At 37.2% G+C, this 24,596-nt stretch overlaps 1 protein-coding gene across 3 annotated transcripts in view; it reads left to right on the forward strand.

Annotated features, from left to right (window-relative positions):
* Window positions 1–24,596, forward strand: part of RORB (RAR related orphan receptor B) — a 202,835-nt gene that overhangs the window by 112,373 nt on the left and 65,866 nt on the right. For 2 of the 3 annotated variants that reach the window (XM_021064932.1, XM_021064949.1), the window contains one exon: window positions 20,461–20,546. In XM_021064932.1, coding sequence (XP_020920591.1) covers window positions 20,461–20,546 — 86 coding nt within the window. Of the gene's footprint in view, window positions 1–6,748; window positions 8,190–20,460; window positions 20,547–24,596 lie in introns of those variants that run through there. The other variant, XM_021064942.1, reaches the window with a different exon arrangement.

Consider the following 24,596-nt stretch of genomic DNA (forward strand, 5'->3'; position numbering starts at 1 on the left):
GTGATGCTAATTATGTGGACCACAGACTGAGACCACACCTGTAAGGTGTGCCAGAGTTTTTGTCATAAATAAATGAGGTAATGCATTGAACGTGCTAATTCAGTGCCTGGCGTGTATGAAGTTTTCAATGTGTGCTAGCTGTTATTACTGTTTAATTCCATGGACCCTAGAGGATTCTGGAAATGAAAACAGAGAATGGCTTGTTATATTTGTTTTGATTGCTTCTCTGGATTTTCTGCTTTTAGCTTTAGATCAGAGTAAACTCCTGTTTTCAATTTTGAGTTAGGAATGAAAGATTTTGTTCTTCAAGGATGCTAAATCTACATTTAGTTTGGCATCATGGTCTATGTGTGATTCTACAGTCTTCATTTGTTTCTCACTCTTTTCAGTAAAATATTCATGATTTTGGTTGGCTGTAAGATGAGTAATGTGTCCCAGGATGAAAGAGAAAAAAGAACCAGGCATGGTTTACCTTGTAAGATACTTCAGGGACAAATTTCTTTCTACTAATGCAAACTTGGACTGCACCCAGAGATAATGCTACCATTTGGGGACTTTCCACATTTTAAGTAAATTTACTGTCTCTGGTAGTTAAACTGTCTCTTGATGAATACGCTCCTTAGAAGATGCAAGATGAAAAACTCAACTCTTTGCTGATTTTGAAGCAAAACTGAGTTGGATTAGCAGTAATAACTGTATGTGAATTCTTCCTGACAGAATTACTTGGTTCTTATGTAAATTAGGATGTGTTGTTGATGCCTGTGTACAGAAAGAAAAAAAAAAAGGAAGACTAGAATCTAAGCAATAGCAATAAATGAGAAGAACCTAGAGATCTGGGGTTAAAAAATCACTGATGTTTATTAGCAGAAAAATTATTCTTTTTACTTGATGACCACAATGGAAGGAGATAAGACTCTTGAGTGGTGGGAATGGTTTTGCTACATTCTGAGCAAGCATGGATGAAGCTCATTTGAGAGTGTAGACTAAAATGGGTCTCGGGTGCAGCAGCTTATAGCTCTGTGTCCTGGATTAAAACAAAGCTCATCCTGTGATGGTGCATATTCAGCAACATGCAAAATTACTGCCATCTCCCATGGCACTGGTTAATAGTAGTCTTCATCATACATGGGCTTATGAGGGAGCTTATTGGAAGACAACTTCCAAGTTAAAATACCTTGGGAAACATTTGTATGGTATAGATTTCTTTGCATATTTTTAAGACTGGTGCCTCCTCCACTCAGGAGACTGACTTTCAGAATGGAAGATAGAACAAGAGTTATTAAGACAGGAATTGAAGTTTGTCACTGAATGAGGGGACAGGTGAAGGTTGCCACTTTAAGCAATCAAGAAAGTCTCCAGATGAATGCTATATTGGGGGTTACAGATATGTTTATTCTTTGATGGTTATCTTTGATATTCCTGGTGAATGGAAACATTTGCAGAAGATTAGAAGTAAAATATCCCACATGATGTACTATGTGTATGTGTGTGTGTGTGTGTGTGTGTGTGTGTGTGTATTCTATAGACATTCAACAGCAAGACCTTAGAATAAATATAGACTAAATTCATAGGACTAGGGTCCTATCACTGGCAGTCCATCTTGTACACATCAGATAATAAGCATTGACACCACTAACCCTATAGCACTTTTTGATAATGCTTAATATGTTGACAACTGCAGTGGAATAGCACAAACACCATATTTTTATTTCAGCAAGGCTTGTGGGCATACTACATATAGGAGGAAATCATAATTGGTTGATCAGGAGGAGAATGCAGTAGTGAAATCAATTATCTTGTAAAGTGATGAACCCCCTGTCATTGAACATAACCAAACAGATGCTAAATGAGAACCAGGCATATCTCTTAAATTCTTTCTACACAGTAGTCTTACCTACTGGAAGTTCCATAAAGAAAGGTATTTAACTCAATTACTAGAATATTTTATACACTCCACAAATGTGTATTTGCTGAATAAACAAACATCAAAATTCAAGAAGGATTGAATTTCAGCCATTTCCTAATGTTCAGGTCTCAACTCTTAATAGCTTTGATTTCTACTGAGTTAGATATTGTTTGCTTAATATAAAAAATATTAAAGGCAAGACAATAGATACAATAAAAAATTAGTGGTTGCTGGAGAAAGTGAGAGTAGGATAGATGAATAGACAGAGTGCACAGGATTTTGGGGCAGTGAAAATATTATGTATGAGATTATAATGATGACTACATGTCATTATACATTTGTCTAAACCTATAGAATGTATAAGGCCAAGAGTGAACCCTAATGTAAAGTATGGACTTTGAGTGATTATGATATGTCAATATAGCTTCATCCTTGTTTTAAAAAAGTACCATTCCGGCAAGTGACGTTAATAGTGGGAGTGGCTCTGCATGTGTGTGAGCAGGAAGTATATGGAAAATCTCTATCTCCCTCTCAATTTTGTTGTAAACCTAGAACTGCTCTAAAAACATAAAGTCTTTCAAAAATATTCAGCACTTTTTTATGAAAATAATTACTTGTTCTCCATAATCTACATATTTTGTCAATCTAATTAATAACTCATGTAATGAAAGGAATCTAATTTTACCTGTTACTGGGAAGTTTTTGCTGTTAATTTGCTTTCTTTTTTTTTTTTTTTTTTTTTTTTTTTGTCTTTTTGCCTTTTTGCCTTTTTTTAGGGCCGCTCCCGCGGCACATGGAGATTCCCAGGCTAGGGGTACAATCGGAGCTGTGGCCACTGGCCTACGCCAGAGCCACAGCAACGCGGGATCCAAGCCACGTCTGCAACCTACACCACAGCTCACGGCAACGCCGGATCCTTAACCCACTGATCAAGGTCAGGGATCGAACCTGCAACCTCATGGTTCCTAGTCGGATTCATTAACCACTGAGCCACAACAAGAACTCCTGCTGTTAATTTTCTTAAAGTTTAAAACCATAATGTGTTGCAAGACAGTTTAGGAATGTGTTAGTAAATGAGCATCCAGGGCTCAAGATTTCTGCTATTTGAATTGTGGGTTCTACTACTCATGTCATCCAATAAGAGTATGGCTAGTCTCTTTGTTTCCCATTCCATTGTCTATATAACCTTCACTGAATCGAAAAATAAGTAAAAGTACTTAAGGAAAAATGTTTGGAAATGTAAATGGTTTTTATAATATGGGTTTGAGTCAAAGTAAAAATGTTCGCAGGAGTTCCCGTAGTGGCTCAGTGGTTAACAAACACAGCTAGTATCAATGAGGATGCAGGTTCAATCCCTGGCCTCACTCAGTGGATAAAGGATATGGTGTTGCTATGAGCTGTGGTGTAGGTGGCAGACGCGGTTCAGATGCAGTGTTGCTGTGGCTGTGGCATAGGCCAGCAGCTGTAGCTCTCATTCGACCCCCAGCCTGGGAACCTCCATATGCCGTGGGTGTGGCCCTAAATAGACAAAAGACCAAAAAATATATATATATATGCAAGCTCCTTAGCAGAATAACTTAGCCACTGATTAAGGCAATAATGACTGCTCTACACTGCAGCAAAATAGCTAAAATTTCTGAAATGGATTATACAAGATAAGTGTCTCCCCCCACCCCAGGGTATATTTGGCAGTGTCTAGAAACCTTTTTGGTTGTCATAGCTAGGGAGTGATGGTGGCATCTAGTGGTAGAGGCCAAGGATGTTTACAACTTTGCAGTTGAGCCATAGCATAAACAATGCTGTTACAAAACCATCAATAGTTTAACCTATTCCTTCAGCCCTCTGGAGAATATGTAGTTCTGACTAAATTAAAGTATATATTTAATTTACTAAATACTCTTCAGAAACCTTTGAAAATGCAATTTTGACAGAACAAAATGTTAATGTGACTGGAAAAAACCCTTTTCACTGCTTGTCAATTTAGATAAAATGATGCCGTTCTAAGTCCACATCCATGAAGATAAGGATTATGCCCACCTTGTTTCCTACTATGCACTCATCAGCTATGATTTTTTTTTTTCCTTTTTCGGCCATACCTGCAGAAGTTCCTGTGACAGGGATCAAATCCGATCTGTGTCCTATGCCACAACCTGGGCAACATTGGATCCTTAACCCGCTGTGCCGGGCCGAGGATTGAACCGGCAATGCCACAGAGATAAGCCATTAACCCACTGCCCCACAGAAGGAATTCCAACTGTGATTTTAAGAAGATTAAATGTTTAATGAGTGCCTTCTGTATACCAGGATAGTAGCATATATGATTTCCCATATGTTATCTAATTTTTTATAACAAATCTATGAAATAGTAATTATTTTCCCTACTTTATAAATTTACTCTTTCTTTTATGACACAGCTTTTGTTTAAGAAGTTTCATCACTCATTTCCCCCCTGGATCTTAGGAGATTATTTTTAAAGAATTTTTCTGTCCCCCTAGCTGAATGACTTCTATCACCAGGACAGTCCGAGGACCACACTGGTATGACAAATGTATAATAGCCGCTGCCAACAGGGGAGGGGGGTAAAGGGAGGGCTGTCCAGGAGAAAAGGTCCAATTCCTCTCATCTCTAATGATAATTCTCCTAACCAGAGAAAAAGAAATCCAAACAGGACAAAGCAAAGACCTAAACCAATGGGACCACACTCCAAAGTGACAAATAAATGCCCAACAAAAGGAATGAAGGGGAAGGTGGAAGCTAAAGAAAAATAGGAAATCAAGACAAGTTTTTTTGTCCAACTTCCCTGTTCCTATGCAAGAACCAATTATGAATAAATAAAGAGCAAGAGGTAAGAGCTTTCTTTCTTCACCTTCTCTTATCTCCACTAAGTAGCAGCAAGCAAACAAGCCAACATGCCCAAAGTGAGCTATCAAAGTGAAACATGAGTTAAAGGAAATGGTGAGAGTGGCAGTGAGACTTATACACCATCCCTCAGTGCCACAGTCAGTCGGCAGATATACACTCACCCACTGATGGACTCCATAGGTTTCAATGGGTCTCTTTGTTAGACTTTGGGAGATGCACAAAGAGAGGGTTTTATCGCTAAGGAGCTTATGGTCGAGGTGAAAAGTAAGCATGTAAAAAGGATCAATGAAGAACACCAGGACCAAAAGAATGGCAGAGACATTGGAGCCCAGGGTAATCCCTGTGGATGGCGTGGTCACAGGACGCTTTGCAGAGGTGGTGAGAGTTGAGTTGTATGAATGAACAAGTAATAACCAGATGTGGTTAGTTGTTGCACAGTAGAGGGAGACCCTCAGCAGGGTCGAAGAGGAGAGAGAAGCGTCATGGAAAAAGCAAAGAAGTGAGGAATTTGGGGCAGACTTTGAAGGTGGATGAATGACTCACCCTGGATCAGGGCTGACCCAGGCTGTGAAAAGGACAGACTCTAGATGCCCAAGTCCCAAGGAGATGATTACATTTTGTCTTGTGGAAACTTGAGGGATGGAAAGTTTTTGATAAGGAAAGTGGTGTAATAACACTATACCTCTGGAGAAATACTAACGATGCCTTCCTTTCTTTCCTGTGTATATGCCCCCCATACAAGCTGGATTCTGCCCTCATGCACCTGCCTCTATCTCCAATCTTGCCCTTTGTTTTGGAGGGCAGACATGCCCTGTGAGAGCCACTGAGTCTATTTCAGTGTTCTTTGGTACCAACTTCCTGGTTGGCCAGAGCAAGAGCTGGGTTTTTACCAAGGCTCAGGAGGCAGGAGGATGTAAAAATTTCAAACCCTGAGGTTTGGCTTCCAACATCCTATGAATTATGCCTGTAACTTTCCACATAAGTTAGTATTTAGTGACCTTTAAGCAGTTCACAGAGAACAATTTTGCCTCCAAGTTCAAACCACATAAAACATTTTGTATTCCCCAAATATGTTTACTTTCTAACTTAAAAAAAAAAGTTTTAAATGGCTTTCTTACCTATCCTCATTACCAACAGATCTTCTAAAAGTATTATTTCTAGTGTTATGTAGAAAACTGACAATTACAATGGAAGAATCTAAATAGGATTAAATCCATAGCTTTTAAATGCACACTGAAATGTGAACACCATCTCATTTGTTTCCCAATGCCTAGTACAAATAGTATTAATTACTAATTCATTTATATGTATTGACTGAATGAACAAGTAATAACCAGAGTCAATAGTCAAAGTTCATGTCTTGGAGATATACAAAGGCAAGAAGATTCGTTCTCAAGTATATTTACTGAATTTCTAATATGTACCAGACACTGTACTACGAACTTTCACATTTCCTCCTCATACAGCTCTAGTGGGCAGGTGGTAGTGATCTTATGTTAGAGAAATGCAACCTGAGGCACAGAAAAAGTTAAGGAACTTAGCCAAAAACTCAAAACTACATGTCCTGATTCAAAATCCAAGGTTCTTTCCTCGAGTTTTTCTGCAATTTATCTAATTACAGCACATACATGAGGCTTACTATTCTAGCTTCCCAGGGTCCTCCTTAGAAGATTCTGACTCAGCTGTTGATGGGGTTCAGGAGTCTACACATTTAACATCTGTCTCTGATTCTGAGACATGTTTGCAGTGTCTTCAGTCCTGGCTGCCCATTAGAGTCATTGGAAATGGAGTTCCCGTCGTGGCACAGTGGAAATGAATTTGACTAGGAACCATGGAGTTGCAGGTTCGATCCCTGGCCTTGCTCAGTGGGTCAAGGATCCGGCGTCGCCATAAGCTGTAGTGTAGGTTGCAGATGCGGCTCAGATCTGGCATTGCTGTGGCTGTGGTGTAGGCTGACAGCTGTAGCTCCAATTGGACGCCTAGCCTGGGAACCTCCACATGCCACAGGTGCAGCCCTAAAAAGCAAAAAAAAGGGGTGGGGGGAAATCATTGCAAATGTTTAAAAACTCCAGATACCTAAGTCCCACACTAAACAAGTCAATTGAAAGTAAGAGAGACATCACTGGGCATTAATATTTTTAAATTCTCCAGGTTATTCCAGTGGGCATCCAGAGCTGAGAACCACAGGGCTCAGTGCCACTATGCTCAGCGCTCCTATGCTGACAATATCATTTCATGGCTTTACTCAGCCTCCTCTAACCACTTCTCCACCCCTTGCCTTTCTTCCCATTAAAAAGTAGTTCTTCTACCGTGTGGGCCAGGGAAAAGCAGAGATATTTAAAAGAATAGAGGAACAGAAGGAAAGGAGATCAAGAAACCGTTTGTAAGTAGTGATTAGTGAAGAGAAAATGAGAGCTGTTGAAGGTGGTAGGGGGCGGTGAGGGGTGAAGAGAAAGGTTTGAGATTCATCAGTGAAACAATTTAGTGCCTCTAAGAGAAAGTTACATAAAGCTGACACTCATGTGAGCATATTGCTCTCAAATAGAGGTCAGGCTTTTTTCTATGGAAGTCCAAGCAACTTTTACATACTTATATATTTATCCTTCCTCGTAACAAGGCTTGAGGATCAGAAATTCTGTCTGTGTCTTTATCATTCTTATTTTACAAGTGGAAGCCCTAAGGCATGCTGGGGGAATGAAGTCACGTTAAGACCTCAGGGTTGGGGCTGAATGACCCACATGGTATTAAGTCCCCAAACTGGTTCCCAGGCTTTGTTACCCCAGTGCTGTAAGGTGTGCATATTTGCTCTGCCTGTAAAATACTCATGGGCATAGACAACTGCCCCAATCCACTATTTGGGAGAACAGGAACATGGAATAACTTTATGCATTCCTGCCTGCCTGGACCACACTCAATAGAGCGTCAAAAATAATTGGAGCAAATTAATCTGACAGAAATTTATGTTATACTTTGATAATGACAGCAGTAACTTCTGTACATGGCATATACCTATTGGATCTGTTTCCAAAGGGATGAAAACAAAGGAGAATTGAAGTGCAGAAATTGTATGCATCCGTACAGTTCTGGCTGAAAAAAAAAATAATGTTTTAAACTGCTGATTGTAATTTAGCAAGTGCTGCATTCTCTCGTGCATAAATGGTATCGAAAACAACCAGTGTCCTCCCGCCTGCCTTCCTCGCCTGGGCAGCCCTTCACCCTCACTTAATGAAACGGAACAGTTGATGCCTTTAACTCCTCTTTCATTTAATCTCATTAATGCAGTCTGTTGGGATTCTAGTTGTGGGGTAACACAGGGCCAGTCGTTGGACCTCTAGTGCAAAGTGCAATATTTCTCTGTTAGATTTTAATTGCTACGTCAAAATGTGTGAGAACGAGCTCAAAACCAAAGCTGATGCCACTGGTGAGTTTTACATTTTCTTCTTTCTTCTGATGCATAGCTGTACAAACCATCCTTCAGGCAAGACAGTAAGCATTTATAACCTATTAGCAAAATAAACTGATGGCTAGGTGTGGGAACCATAAAATATTTTCTAACTTGAGAATGTATATACTAAATAAGTCTCCCAGGCTTTATATTATACTGGAGAACATAAATATTATATCCTGTAGTGAATTACCAAATGCCTAAATTTTGAGATTGAATTCATGTGGTTATCTGCCACAGTATACTAACATGAAGTTAAAAGTGTGAACATCACAATTTTGTAGCTTTGATTTTATTCGTCATTGCTGTTGTTAAGATTATTATACTTTTCTAATTTTTAAAAAATTTATAAATATGTTATAGAAGACACATTCTCATGTGTAAAAAATCTGTTTTCAAAAAAATTCTGTTTGGTTACATGATTATTAGCAGTGAGGTGAATTATGTTTGAGTTTTTCTCCTAAATTTTTTACAAGTAAGTTAGTAAATAGTTCCTTAAACACATATTAGTTATCTCATAACATAGGCAGGTTTTAAGCATTTGTTTTAAAAATATTTTGGGGCAATATAATGTGTGATTTATTGCCATTTTTTGCTAACACTAGAATAGTTGGAAATAAAACATAAATTGATAGGATTATTTGTTTCAAATAATAGGAACCTAACAATTTTTCCCCAAAAAAAGTTACGAAGCAAATCAAAACTTTTAAAATATTATATAACTCAGAAGTACATTTTTCCATAGTGCTAAAGCTCCTAGTGCCTGCATTTTTAGAAAAGGGTAGACACTGTTTCAATGAAATTATTCACTGGTTCCAAAATATATGCATTTAAAGGCTTTGTTCATGAAATAAGCCATTACCAGCAGATTGAGGTTCTGACATCAATGGAGTCTTTAAACAACTATTTATCCTTCCTACTGACAGATTTACTCAAGGATATTGTTGCTATTATTGTTTAGAAATTAATAACACTGGACGTATTAACATCTATGTACTTAATCCTCTTTGGGTCTGAATTACAATTAGCAAAGGCTGACAGGTAAACATAAATGTTTCTTTCTCCCCTGATTTGGTCTTAAAAAAAAAAAAAAAAAAAAAAAAAAAAAAAACACGAATCTGCCCTCTGTTGTAAAATTACGTAAAAAACACAGGGTTTAATTTTAGAAGCTTATATGTGTGTCTGCACACATGCAGACACATATCCCAGTTTTTAAATGTGTATGAAAAAAATGTGTCTTTACATTTTGCAAAGAGAACCAGATATTTTACTTTCCTCTTAAATTTTAGTGTGATTTAAAGGAATATTTCAGATTAAAACTGCAGGTTTTTGTTTAAAGTTACTACAGTAGAATACTTTGTGCTGTGCTTAGCAACTGGTTTTCACCAGTCTTTTTCCTCCGTTATTCCCACCCCTAATAAATATATCCGCTGCTTTGAAATAATTCAAACCTCTGAAGAAAAGACCAATTTTCCTACCAATTAGACCACTTGGTAGCCTTAAAATGCCTTTGGCAGAAATTAATGTATAAGAAACAGTTAACAAATGGAGTAACCATAAATATCTCCATGAAAATGTTGTTATAAACTATCAAGCAATGATTATGAATTTGCTGCTTGAAGAAAAACAGTTCAAAACAGTGAAAATGGCATTTGAAAATCACGATATCTGTTCTTAGATCTGTTCTTAGGACTTGCTCATCGTTGTTCGTAGACCTCCTTCCCCAGCTTACATAAACACTGAATAAAGCTGTTAGGGATTACGTGCAGCATTCTGGATCTGATGAGCTCAAAAATAAGATAGCTTGGGTCCTATAATATTTAGGATTATGCTGGTAATCTCTTTAGGGAAAGTGTGCAGTATCAGCAGAACAGGCTCTTCAGTCTTCAGGGGAGCTAGGCACTCATAATTCTACATTTGGGGATGTGGTTAAGCCTTCGCCTACCTTGATATAGGGCCTTTGTGACTTTTGCAATAGGGTGAAATCACAACAGCTTCTGGAGTGACCTCCTAAATTATCATTTCACCCCTAAAATAATTTCTGGTGCTGCATACAGGTGAGAACACATTCCTTTAAATTCAACATGTCTCCTTTTTTTAAAAAAAGGCCATCTGTATAAGGATCTAAACCCAAATATGCCTTTCCCTGACCTCTGAACTTGTTCTTATCTCTAGAAATAAGAATTAAGACTGTCTTTTTAATTCTATAATTTCTTTTTAAAATTCAATTCAGAAGCAATGGGGACTGAATGGCAAGTTTGCTAGAACATAAATTATATAAAAATTTAATTCTTTATTAAGAAACTTACAATATATTTTTTTCTATTATAGTCTTGTCGATGTTAAAAACAAAATCATACCTTTTGCAGACCACCCAAAAATGAGTTCCTAAAATCTGAGTTCTTCTAGAATGGTCTCTGGTGCCCATGTGTTCTCCCATAAGTAAAAAAAAAAACCCTCATGTCATGTTGGAGTGCCCATTCATATGAATTTTTCCCTAAATAACCCTCTGATGGCAAAGGAATTCCTTAGTGCTACTGATAGTGATTGGTTTTTTGTTCTTTTTCCATTTCATTTTCTCTCTCTCTTTCTGACACACACAAAACTGATGTAGAATATCTCATCTATGTTCTAAAGTTTATGTAATTATTTGCTGTGTTTGTTTATGTAATTATTGGTAACGTGAAAGAGGGATAAATTATACCAGTTCAGTTTTTGACCACCCCAGCAAATTGTGGTATATTATGTGCCAATAAAGTTATTACATAGAAAAATATTAACACGGTACCAACATTCTGATCTTAAGTGGACACCATCCTGCTACTCAGAACATTAATCCAGTGAAGTAACTCATGAGAAGATGAGAGGCCACGTTTATTTCACAAGGTTTCTCTTTTCAAGAACAAAGGCATTGGTACTGGATTCTGATCACTATATTTTAGACTGTGACCTCCTCCTTTCCCCTGTAGTCCTGCCTTATCTCTTTTTTAACATACTTCAAAAGCTTTAATGATTCTTTCCCACCAAGCAGAAAGAGGCATGTTTTTCTTATTTCTGAACCCTCTGAAAAAGTGCTGAGCACTTTAGGAATGGTCCCTACCACTTCTATTAACGAAGCGAATGAGAACAGCTTTGTTTATACTTCCACCCCCATTCGTAGTTCCTTGGAGTTTTCTTGGGGGGGGAGGTGGAGAGGGTGTGTGTGTGTGTAATTGGTGTTCCTGTTCCAACCTTTGAATTGTTTACCTTGAAATATATAATTTAGTGGGTTTCTTTTTTTATTTACCAAACATGTCCCTGTTAATTCGCCTTTTCAAGTATTCTTGAAAAGAACATAGTATAGGAACAACATCTTAGAGCACAATGAACAGTAAAACTGAGTTTGAACCACGTGAAATTGCCAATATTGACAGTGCCCTTGCACAAAAGGGTGGTAGTTTCATATGGTTCAAGCTAGCATATGTGGCTACAGATAAAAGCACAATTGTTCGATAATCCTAAAAGATTTCTGTTACTATTTAGTTTTCATTTAACCCCGTTAACTACACTGATCACTTTCTAAGACCCAGCTCAAAGGCTACCTCATCCACCAAACCTTGCCAGCTTCTGCCAGTTGAAATCAGTTCTTTCAGGTCTATTTTAGCATTCATCCCAGTCTGCCCTGTATTCAGGTTATATAGACCTGTGTGGGATATACAATCATTGTCTTCACTTTGAAGATAGAAACTTGGTTTTTCATGTATTTGTGACCTAAAGTGAGCAAATGCTTGCTGAATCGATTGTTTTTAAAGGACTGCTTACTTGGTTTTGCTGGGCTGACTCAAAGGCTCCTCACTACCGCCATCAAAAAGAACACTGTTGAGTCACTCAATTATTTTAATGATTAGTGGAACTTTTATTATAGTTTAAGATTTACAGAATAATTCAACAGAGTTCCATATATCCACCCACCCTCTCACATACATCTTCCTCTTTATTAATAGCTTGTATTAGTGTGCTTTATTAATGAACCAATTAATTAGTGAACCAATATTGACACATTATTACTAACTATAGTCCATAGTTTACATTAAGGCTCACTCTTTGTGTTGTACTCTTCTGTGGGTTTCTTTGGGTTTTGACAAATGTTAGACATGTATCCATCATTACAGTATCATACAGAACAGTTTGACTACCCTAATAATTCTCTGTGTTTCACCTACTTATCCCCCAAACCTGGGACAACCACCATTTTTTTTTAATTGTCTCTACAGTTTTGCCTTTTCAAAAATGTCATATAGTTGGAATCATACATTATGTAGCCTATTCAGACTGTCTTCTTTCACTTAGCAATATGCATATAAGGTTCCTCCATGTCTTTTCATGGCTTGATAGCTCATTTCTTTTCAGGACTGAATAATGTTCCATTGTCTGTATGTATCATGGTTGGTTTGTCCACTCACCTATTGAAAGATATCTAAGAATAAAGTTGCATAAAAATCCATTTGCAGGTTTTATGTAGACATAAGTTTTCAACTCACCTGGTAAATACCTCGCAGCACAATTGCCAAATTATATCTTAACACCATGTGGCTGTGTAAGAAACTATTAAACTACTTCCAAAGTGGATCTACCATTTTGCATTCCCACCAGCAATGAATTCCCTTTGTTCTGCATCCTCACCAGCATTTAGTATTGTTAGTTTTTTATATTTTAGTCATTCTAAAAAAGTGTGTAGTGGCATCTCATTGTTGTATTGATTTGTAATTCCCTAATGACATATGACATTGAGCATCTTTCATAAGTGTATTTACTGTCCATATATCTTCTTTGGTGAGGTGTCAGTTTTGATCTTCTGCCAAGTTTTCGAAGTTTAAGAGCTCTTTGAATAGTTAGCATACAAGTTATTTATCAGATAGGTTTTTGACACTATTTTCTCTCATTCTTGGACTTGTCTCTTCATTCTCTTAATGCAATTAGATTTTTCACATAGAAAAGCTGTACTTTTTCATAATCTGAGAAGAGGCTATTTGTTCATTCTGACTTTTTCTCCAGATAATGAACTCTGCCTGTCACTGTGACTCACCTGTGTGACCTGATATGTGGAGTTTCTCCATCCCTGCCCTCCTTCAGTGAAAGTGGTGCTGCATTAACTTGAACTTCCCATTGAAATTTTCAGCCAGATGGAGACTAGAGAAAAGGGCTCAGAAACAAATTAAGAAACTAAAGAGAGACAAGTTTTTCACTAAAGCAAAATAATTGCTATTTTTTGTCTTTTTATAACTGGAAAAAAATAGCTATCAAAGAGAATACGTGTCTTTTTTTCTTAAAGTTCTCTTCACAGAGAGTTGGAGCATGGGGGCAGATTTCCTGAGAGTTAAATTGTACATTGTCCTTCCTTTCTCTCTTCCAGAACTTCTCAAATTTACCGTGCACATGCATCATGGAGATACTTTTACAGTGCAGGTTCTGATTATGTTGGTCTAGGTTAGGACTTAAGTGCCTGCATTTCTGTCAAGTGCCCAGACAATGCCAGTGCTGCTGGTCAGGGACCACACTTTTGAGTAGCAGATCTCAAGACAGCATTAAGATAGAGGAGAGGGATGTAATGAGTATCCATCACTACTATTCAATTCTGTGTTAACTAATTTGGCTCCATGAGAAGGGGCAGCTTTCCAAATGTTTCATTTCCAGAATTGCCATGGATAGCTAGATGAGTTAATTTCTATCTCAAACATTGTTTGACCTCCTTACCTTTAATCAAAGAAGCAAACTTGGTGCAGTTCCATTTTTAAAATAGAACAACTGTGTTTTTCATCTTCTCAAGAGAGGATTTTCTGCATTGAGGATCCAGAGAGTGAGTTAGCAGCCACAACCCCAAGAAGGAGTCCACAGAAGAGGGAGGACACACCACCATGAAGTGTTAGAACATGAAGAAGGTTAGCCACAGCTGACAGTCGTTAAATCTGCAAAGGAGACCGGTACACTGGGTATTAAGTATAGTAATGCAAGATGTTTCTAGGCATACACTGGCTTCTCTTTCTTCCATCTTGTCAATTAATGACCAGATTTTTTCTAGTAACTAACCCTTCAGTTGTCCCACTGCCTTTTGAACAAAAGAGAAATGCCTAAAAGACAATAGCGGAAACTGCTGTTTCAGAATCCTATAAAGTTTTCATTTCTCATGATGCCAAAGAAATTAAAAATTCTATCAGTTCTCAGAGTAGCTACAACTGTAATTACCTAGGCATCATAGAACATTTCTTCTCAAGCTAGAAAGCAAATTCTGATTCAGTTGGCCTTGCAAAAGTCTTAATGCATGTTGCAACATGTTCCCAGATCCCTCAGTACCACTGACCATGCTGTGAGTGGTCATAGAAGACATTAACCTGAATGATGTCAGGTCCTATACACATATTATCTCATTATAATTAAAACTTTGACAGGACAAGATATGTTTAATGAGCATTAATTCATAAATCATGAGTTTAAAACCACTACAACTCATAAAAGTGATCTGCTTTGCTTCCAACTGGAATATTTAACTTATAATCAGTAATGCTACTAATTTCTGTCATTGTTCTTTGTTAGTCTCATTCTGCTGTACTTTTCTGGGGAGTCAGGGTAGGCAAGCAGCTATTTATGGGTAAATGCTCATAGACTAAAGATAAAGCAACTCCCTTCGTGATAATCCTACAAATTATGCCTTTGAAAATAATCATTTTTTGCCATTATCATATAATTTTTGTCTTACTCTAGCTTCTCATGATACATAATTTAGGGGATTATAATAATATATAAATAAATGTTATCTTTAGATCATTCAGAAGCTATCGGCTGAGTGGAACCGAAGGCTCACACAGACCACCACTTAGAATATTATAGGAGTTCCCGTCGTGGCGCAGTGGTTAACGAATCCGACTAGGAACCATGAGGTTGCGGGTTCGATCCCTGCCCTTGCTCAGTGGGTTACCGATCCGGCGTTGCCGTGAGCTGTGGTGTAGGTTGCAGACGCGGCTCGGATCCCGCGTTGCTGTGGCTCTGGCGTAGGCCGGTGGCTACAGCTCTGATTCGACCCCTAGCCTGGGAACCTCCATATGCCGCAGGGGCGGCCCAAGAAATAGCAAAAAAAAAAAAAAAGAATATTATAGTGAAGAGCTTGAGAAGAAAGGGAGACCCCAAATGCTGGTAGATGCCAGGGCATTCTAGTAGGAATTAGAGTGCAATGTATTTGGTATTTAAGCAGGACTCTGGTACTAAGATGCTGTGTGCCCTGATGAGATAAACATGAACAGAAGCCTGATCCAATATCAGGAATCTTTTTGAATCACCACATAGCATGATATAAGGGCAAAAGCTCAAAGTCTTTTACTTTTTTCCTATGGGTCTTATTTTTCCACACTTTCATCCCAACCCAATCTTTTAACTATTTTCTGATAAATCAAAGTTACAGTGGAACCAGATCTCAGGAATACCTGCTTCATCTTTTGGAATAGTCGTTAGGTGATATCAGAAGGCTTTAGTAGAGGTAGATACGTAGTCTGCCAGTGAAAGAGGAAAACAGAACAAATAGGGATTTTAATTCAGATTTACCATAAATGATAGATGAGATACAATTTGAGTAGCTGAGATACAACTTGGGCTACTGAAACCATCTGCAAAAAAAGATTTTTAACCAAAAGAGTCATCTTTATTAGAAATTCTTACATATGCAAATTGTGCTTCACTCACACATTAAGCATTTTTCCTGCACTGCCCACTTTTAGCATAACTAAAATTCTGGGAAACAGAAACTAACCGGCAAACCCAGTGTCCAGGAATGGGAGTTATCCTAGACTGAGTAGATTCTTCTTATTTCCCTTAATAAAACAAAGGGTGCTGCAAGTATAGCCTCCAACCAAAAACCAGGAAAAAGGGAGAGAACTAGTGGTCACTCCTGAGTATTTTCAGATTCTGGCCTTGTCCCAGGATTTGTTTCCTTTGTAGGTGGGTTTACATGCTATAGAGAATTCCTTATTAATAATTTGATTTGTTTAATTCTCAATAGGAGCCTTACATCAGAAATCGCCTGGCAGCCTTTTTCAACATACAATCCAACTGCAATCTTGATATTTTGATTTCTTCTCCTCACCTTAAATATGGAGAATCGGTATTCTTTAAAGCCTCTTTTATAAAAGGGAGTGTCAAATCTCTTGGTTTTACTAAAAGAAAAAAATTAGGACTACTTCTTTAAGGAGGCATTAAAAATTCTCTTCCAGGCTCCATAGAAATATTTAAAAAGTGGTATGACCCAGACTCTGTCCTCAATGGACTTAAAATGCCAAGAATATCAAACTGGACTGGCAGGGTTGAGGTACAAGAGTTGGAATGGTAAGAAGAGAGAGCCAAAGACCACAGATAGTGAAAATATTTCCTACAACCAGAAAGTACCTAAAAGATCCATTATCGCTAAGATTCCTGATGGATGCTTTTAACAGTTAAGGTATTTTGATGGATCAAAGTGACTCATTTTCTAGGTAACTCATTAGCCTGGATTAGTTTATCTTACCTTAATACCTGGTGTCACAGCAGGGGATTCTAAAGGAGTAAAACTAAAGAGGTGTACACTTTGATAAGCAGGAAGAATGAAAAGCATGGTGGCTTTGTGTGTTGTGTTAAGGGACCCTACGCAAAGAAAGCCCTTCAGAAGTACTTGAAGAAGAAGGGAGTGAGACACTACCTTCAAAGAGGGAGACAAATTTGGACCACTACTCTGTCATTGTTGAATAGGACCTGCCCACCAAATCATGGTGTACCATCAGCTGTACTTCATAAAAAATTCTAATATGAAATAAAATAATCTAATTATTTTAAATCTTCCATGACGCTCCTTGACACCATAAGAATATCATTTCCAAAGAAACTATATATGATTTATTTTATTAAACAAAAAAATTGGTAAATAAAAATTAACTGTAGTCTCCACAAAGTCTTATGATGTAAGAGATTGAAAAACAGATAAATGAGCACATCTCAAGCCATCTCTCAGGGTTTTTCAGCTCCTCTAAATTTGTCTCTCAAAGAAGGCTATTGTTGAATTAATCCAATTAATCCAGCAAAAGTGTGGAAGTTGAACACCCTTGTCAGTCTCTGAATATCACCTTCGTTGCCACAGCTGGTGAGGTCTAAGCCACCAAACCCTCCCTGCATGTTCAGTTTGAAACCATGATAAATAGCTTGTCACTAGATCTGCAGTCACAGCCAGACAATTGCACAGGAGATGATGACCAGTGTGATAGCAAGACATTTAGAAATGGCAAACATTGGCGCAATAATATGATGTGTTGTCCTAATTAGTGTCTAAAATACTCTGCCTTGAAAATGTGCTGTCTAAAATACATAGTATGAACTATGAAGTTGTAGCTCAGAAACAGTTCATTTTACAGGAGAGAGAAGGAAAGGGATTATGTTAAATTATTTAAATTTATTTTCACCTGTAATAAACCTCAGATGATTTCTTCTACCATAATAGGAAAAATGGTCATAGGTTTTCCAAACGGATAACCCCTTCCCACCACACAGCATTACACATATAACACTTTAACGTGACTTCTTTCTCTTTAAAAATACTGCTAAAATGTTTATGGCTCTTCAGGATTACATGTTGAGTGAGAATTATAAATATGTATAAATATGCAGATGCTCTGTTGAATCATCCCTTATCCCATTTGTATTTCCGAAGTTGTATAAGATAACCTTTGTGGCTTTCCAAAACATCTTCTCACACCCCGGGGGGCAAATTACCTCTATTTTCATTTCCTTTAGAGTTAGATCATTTTATAATTAAGAACTTATTGAAGCAGATTCTCCCCACGTGTAAGTTACTCCCTGGAGAGTAATTTATGCAAAGAGTGCCTCTGACTTAATATCATATAAGCCTAACAACTGTACAATGGATACTCGGGATTTTTAGTCGATTTTGCAATCATTGTAAAAAATCCACAGTTGGAAAGGTTATACTAGGAAAAAAAAATACAATTTATAATGAATGTCACTTGTTTGGGTTTTTTAATGGTAAGATTTTTAATAAAGGAATAATAATGTGGCTTGTAATATTTTTCCTCCAAAAGCATTTAGAAATACCAATTATGATATGTTTGATAATGATATGTTTGATAATGATGATGACGGCTGACATTTTTTGGCCCTTCTTATCTACAAGTTGCTTCTACATAAAATATCTCATTTAATCCTTCACAAATCTATGAAGCTTTTCAGCTAAAAAGCTTTTCAGATTTTTTTTCTTGATTATGGCCTCAATCATTAGCAGATTAGGGACTAGACTCCAGGGGAACAGAAAAGAATAGAATAAAGTGGCATCAAATCTCAGTTTTTTCATTTTCATTTTGTTGGAATAATATAGGAATTCAAATTTGTATTCATAGTTTATCTTTGCAGGAGGCAGTGAAATGGTTACTGAATGAAAAATCAGGAAAATCAGCTCATTTCTGGTTCCCATCTCCCAAGCCAACTACCTGGATCCTCAGTTTGCTCATACGAAAAGTAGGGGCATAACACTGGATTTTTTGCTTATAAAGATGATTTGCGCTTACTGAGAAACATTTAATTTTTTAAAATGTGATGTGTTCCCCTAAAATTATTATCTTTCAATGTAGAACAATAAAAAGAGAGTTATGTCTTGCACTTATTTGTTTTGTATATTCAAGGGTGAAAAACTGTAGAAAAGCATCCAAGTGGCAGATTGATGTATAAAGCACTTTGAAGCATAATTTGCATAATTTTTTTTAAATTGGGAGCGCGAATAGCAGATCTTTCTAGTGTGTTTAATTTTAACTACACTGAGAATACTATCAGAGACGTAAGAATTACTACATTCTAAATAAAGTTTATATCCTGGAATCATCTATGCCCTCGAAGCTAATAACTTAAAATAATATTTCCAAGAGGTTCTATAAACAGGTGTGTGTAAGACATCACACAAAAATGCACATGTGCAAAACGGAAATCCTATGTCCCATCACATACCACAAAAGAATTGCCTTACCAACCACACCATTTATGTCAAATCTATCATTTATTCTTACTTTCAGTACTAGAAAGCTAGAAGTCACCTTTGATGTTTCATCAGCTTCCACCTCTGTATCCTCTCCTTCATTTGTCTTCTCACCTCTCCCATTGAACTTTCTATTTGCTTCTTCCATTCATCCTGCCACCAGTGTAATTCACGTTTTCATCTCCTAACACCCAGGTTAGGAATAGCCTTTTTCATTAGTCTTCCATTTGTATCTGGTTAGCCTGCCAGACTTACCTTTATAAGGTACCTGAACCATCACTTTCATCATTTCTTCATTCACTTCTTTGATCTCTTGTGGCCGGTGATATCAGGTGAAAATTCCTCTGCCTAAATCCCGGGAGATCTAATCTGATATCACTCCCTCTATCCATCTATATGCCCAAGTTTCCATTAGAGCCAAGTTGCTTGTCTCAGTGATGACAAGCCACAATCACTCAAGACCTCCTTCATTCCATTCTGCTTGCAGAAATGCCTTTTACCTTTCATTTCCTGCACTGTCTTCAAAATCAAAATGTCTTCATCTCCAGTGAAATCATTTCAGTTCCTGTTGAATAATAGTATCTACACGTTTTCATTTTTTCCCTGATATCTCCATGTATTCATTTTTATTGATTAAATTATTGGTATCATTAGTACATCTTATGTCGACAGTTTTTATTATTTTAGTGGACATACAGATACTCAATAAATATTGGCCTGATTCATCATTGGCATTTTCACAAGTAAGTAAGTGCCTGGACGCATAATGTAGAAAGTCACTTCCACCCCTTTCAGTTTTTCTTTATTTACTTATTTAAAATATTATTGAAATAAGGCAGTGTGGTAGTTCTTGGTGACTTCCTATTTGAAGTAGAAAATAACCAAAGCCATGGGTTTAAAAGATTCATAAGTCACACTACATGAAGGTTAAGTTCAAAAAGGAGAAAACAATGAAAGCAAAGAGTTGATAAAACTTATGGTCCTGGTTGTATTTTTTTTAGTCTGAGAAAAACAAAACTGTGGTAAATGGATGACCTTTCACTTAGAAGAAACTTAGGAAAGCTATTAAAATAGCAGTGAGTGATCGCCCCCCCATCCCAGCCCCACCATAGTGTCTTGAAATACTAACTCATGGCAGGGATTGGTGGGAAGAGAGATTGAAGAGTGAAAAGAAGACAACTCTGTGGGCTCAAAATGTCTGTTTTTCCCTTTCAGCACAAATTGAAGTGATACCATGCAAAATTTGTGGCGATAAATCCTCTGGGATCCACTACGGAGTCATCACATGTGAAGGCTGCAAGGTATGGGGCTTTAACAGGGCACTGCCTATAGCATCCGTGTTTGCCTCAGGCATCTGTTTTAAGAGGTGACACTTTTGAAGCAAAGCCTGCTAAAAGATTCTTGTGCCTGCTGCTGACACTCAGGAATTCTTGCTTCATGGGTGGGTGGGTTTCTCTTCTTTGGCCCTTTACCTTTTTGTCATTGTCTAACTTAGCAGCAGCTACTTAAGAATAGATTGATATTTAAATGCTTCAATTATTCACAGTTACAGAGATATAAATATTGATATTTTAATAGTCTTGTATCCAGTAAACTCCAGCACATTTATATCAATAAGAAAGGTTAAAATAAAGTTCACAAGCTAATGGGCCAGTATTTATTTATCTGCTTGAGAAAGCAGTCAAGGTAACAGCTGCAGTATGCATGTGACCATCATTTATTCTCACATTCCAGAAAAATAAAACAGAACTAGAAGCATGGAATGGTAAAAGTGGTACAGATAATCTCTAATCAGTTAAAAATTTTCTGCCCCAACTTCATCAGTGAGGTCCTGAAATATAAACAAGATTATGTCATGTAGCCAGTATCACTGATCTAGTTAGAGAACTTGGCCAAAAATATCTTTTTTTTTTTTTTTCATTCTCAATCCACTGTTACCCCCATGACAGAGTCAACCAATCCTTCCAAAGACAAACTAATTCCTATGAACAAGTTGATTTTTAAAATATAAAGCTGGAAGAACAGCAGTTAATATAGACTTAATCTGACATAAGAGAAATTTGAAACTTAACCGCAAATTATTAAATTTAATTCTTAGAAGGAAAGTAAGAGCAAGAGAATAAACATCAAGGAGAAATGAAAATAATTTTGCAACCAATTTTAAAGGGCAGTGTGTAATCAGAACCAATGAAATGCAGCTATAATCTGGGAGGGAAAGTGATAGACTATCAAAGATAGGGACAAAAGCAATTATATTTTTGATGAAAGATGCAAGCAGAGTGGATCATTAATTTAAAATCAGTAAACTGAAGGAGATGTCACACAATTATAGATTCTAAAACCAACCTTAATCTTAAAAGACGTTCAAGTATAAATGAAACAAAACCTACTGTAACTCAAGTAATCATGCTGTGTGAAAAATTGTCAGTGTCTTCATAATGGTCTCAAAAAGTATAATTCCTGGAACTGAAACTAAAGGGAAGGAAAAAAAATGAATGAATGAGAATAAAGTGGAGGAGGGATACAGAAGGGTAAGAATAACATTAATGTAATAACCCATCAACATACCGACCCGCTTTAGAGGCTATTAGCGATAATCATGTTTGAACATATGAAATGTGCCTTGTGTTCTATTCTTCTGTAAACCTATAATTAAGAATTGCATGTTATCCACCTGAATGCAACTTTTTTCAACTTATCAGAAGAAACAGTGGAGCAAAATTACAAATCAGCAATTTTTTACACTCCTAGAATAAGTTATTACTTCCTCCAGGCAGGTAGACAAATAGTTGTCTTTGTAAACAATAATTTTGGAATCAGAACCCTCTTCAGTGAAATCACTTCCACCCCTGTGTTGGTTTATTATAGTTTTAAAAGCTCTGTTCTAGTGTACATAGTATCCATGAAAAAATGTTTTTCAGATCAATGTCAAAGAGGAGATGTTTTGTGTTCTGCTGTATAAAGCTATATTTGGAAAATGTCTGATTTTAGAATATGAGTCTATGTTCATGTTAAGGAACAGAGCCATTATAAACATTAATCTCCAAAAGACTTAGCTACCAAAAAGGGGAGGGGGAGTTCCCTCATGGCTCAGTAGGTTAAGGATCTGGCATTGTCACTGCTGTGATTCTGGTTACAGCTGCAATGCAGGTTTGATACCAGGCGTGGGAATTTCCACATACTGAAGGTAGAGACAAAACAACAACAACAACAAAAAAAACCTAACTATTGACTAAATATATTCCAACAGGTCAATATCCAAGAACAGAGTATTTGGGCTTCTGTCATCTTTTCTGTTTAAAGAAAAAATCCACAATCCAAGAAATTATGCTGTTATTTTGAGGCATATTCTGAGGCTTAAGTCAAAATGACATTGTACACCACACAGCTTTTTTTATTTCATGGAAAAACCCACATTTGTTAACATGCTACATTTTTCTCCAAATAGCAAACTCAAAAAATTCTACTCAGAATAAGATATCAATGTCAGCACATCTCGTATCAACCTCTGAATTTTCATAATACTGTTTTGCAGTCAACGTAAACATTTTAAATAACATCAGTTCAGCTTGTGCACTGAATTTTTTTTCATTCAATAAAAATTTTAAATGAAATCTCTTTTTCATGCCAAAATCCACATTTGCAATAATGAGCAACAGATAAGCAAGAAATGCCTCACAATTAATGTCAAATTGGCCTTAAATTAGGGCTGTAGCTGTGACTTCAAAAAAGTATTTTCTGTCAACTCCTTTGCTAAGTGGCACTTAGAGTATCCACAGATTAAAAACCACATAATTCTTTCATAAAATGTAAATTCCAAGTCATCTTCAATCAAGACCTATGGGCTGAGGTTATGCTTTCTGACAGTTTTCACAGTATATGAAGTACATCATTTCAGTCCCCAGGGACTTGGATGTGACCTTTATTGAAGGGCTCCATGAATTCATTCGAACTGGACAATCAGATATATTATTTAGCTATCCCGGTCCATTAAATAAATAATACACATGAATCTGTGGGGGCAAAACTAGTCCTTGTTGGTGAATGGCTTGGGGCTTACAACTACAAAACCAACTGGCATGCCTCTCAAAGGACATACTTGGCCACACATCATTTTCTGAGGTTTTTCGCAGGGTTGGCCAAGCTCTCTGTTACAGTGCCTTGTCTAGCCACATGAGAGCCTGAGACAAAAGGAAAATTGATCATTTTAATCCTGTTTTTATTTACACTTCTGTGGGGGGGGATTGTATTAATGTTGATTATTAACATTTTGTGGTACAATGTTTATCCTGAGTACCACATCTTTTGGCAACCCTTAAATCTGTGACCAAGGTCATTGCCTTACCAGCTTCACACTAGCCCCAGCCCTGCTCTGTGCTCCCAGTGACAGTTGAGGAAATACCAAAGCTATTTGACAGAAGTCGCTTGACCTCTTCCAAGCCTCTCAGAAAGGTGGGCATTGGGCCACCATCCTGAACCTTTTCTAGGCTTCCTCCTTCCAAGATATGATTCTATGGGTTATCTTTTCCTAAAATTCCCTTGGTAAATCTATTTGTAGACTATTTTTCTGTTTGCAGTACTTTGCGCTTCTGCTGTATTGCAACTCAAGAGCAAGGAATGATTAGGGAAATAATTAAATAGGTAAATGAATGGGTAAAGGACACTTTCACATCTCTGAAGAAAATGTTTATTTCCCTAGTAGGATTTTTGTTAAGAAAGCTGAGGTGAGTTGTATCCAAAGAATTTGAAAGGAGTTCCCATTGTGGCTCAGTGGTAATGAACCCAACTAGTATTCATGAGGACAGGGTTTTGATCCCTGGCCTTGCTCAGTGGGTTCAGGATCTGGCATTGCTGTGGCTATGGTGCAGGCCAGCAGCTGCAGCTCCAATTCAACCCCTAGCCTAGGAATTTCCATATGCCATAGGTGTGGCCCTAAAACAAAGAATTTTAAAAATAATAAAAATAACAAACTCAACTGCAGATTTATCTGTAAGGGTGATATATGGTTCAAGGCAGTTCATTTTGTACCTGAAAGACCTAAACTTAACTTGGATGAAGACTTCCTGTATCACTATAGCCTGAGGCCAAGCAGAGAGCATTTGTTCAGCTTTTACTTATTATTTATTTTTTATTGAGAAGGTTATATATCATATTTTCTGTATTTAAAGATGGCATTGGAAGTTCCTGTGTGGAGCAGTGGGTCAGGGATCCAGCACTGCCACAGCTGCATCACAGGTTGCCTCCCTGGCCCAAGAATTTCCAAATGCTGTGTTTGCAGCCAATAAAAAATAATAAGTAAATTTAAAAAAGGTGGGATTGACTATGAGGTACATCACTGGTTAAAAAAAACA

The sequence above is a fragment of the Sus scrofa genome, chromosome 1 (genome assembly GCF_000003025.6).
Source record: "Sus scrofa isolate TJ Tabasco breed Duroc chromosome 1, Sscrofa11.1, whole genome shotgun sequence".
Lineage (NCBI taxonomy): Eukaryota > Metazoa > Chordata > Mammalia > Artiodactyla > Suidae > Sus > Sus scrofa.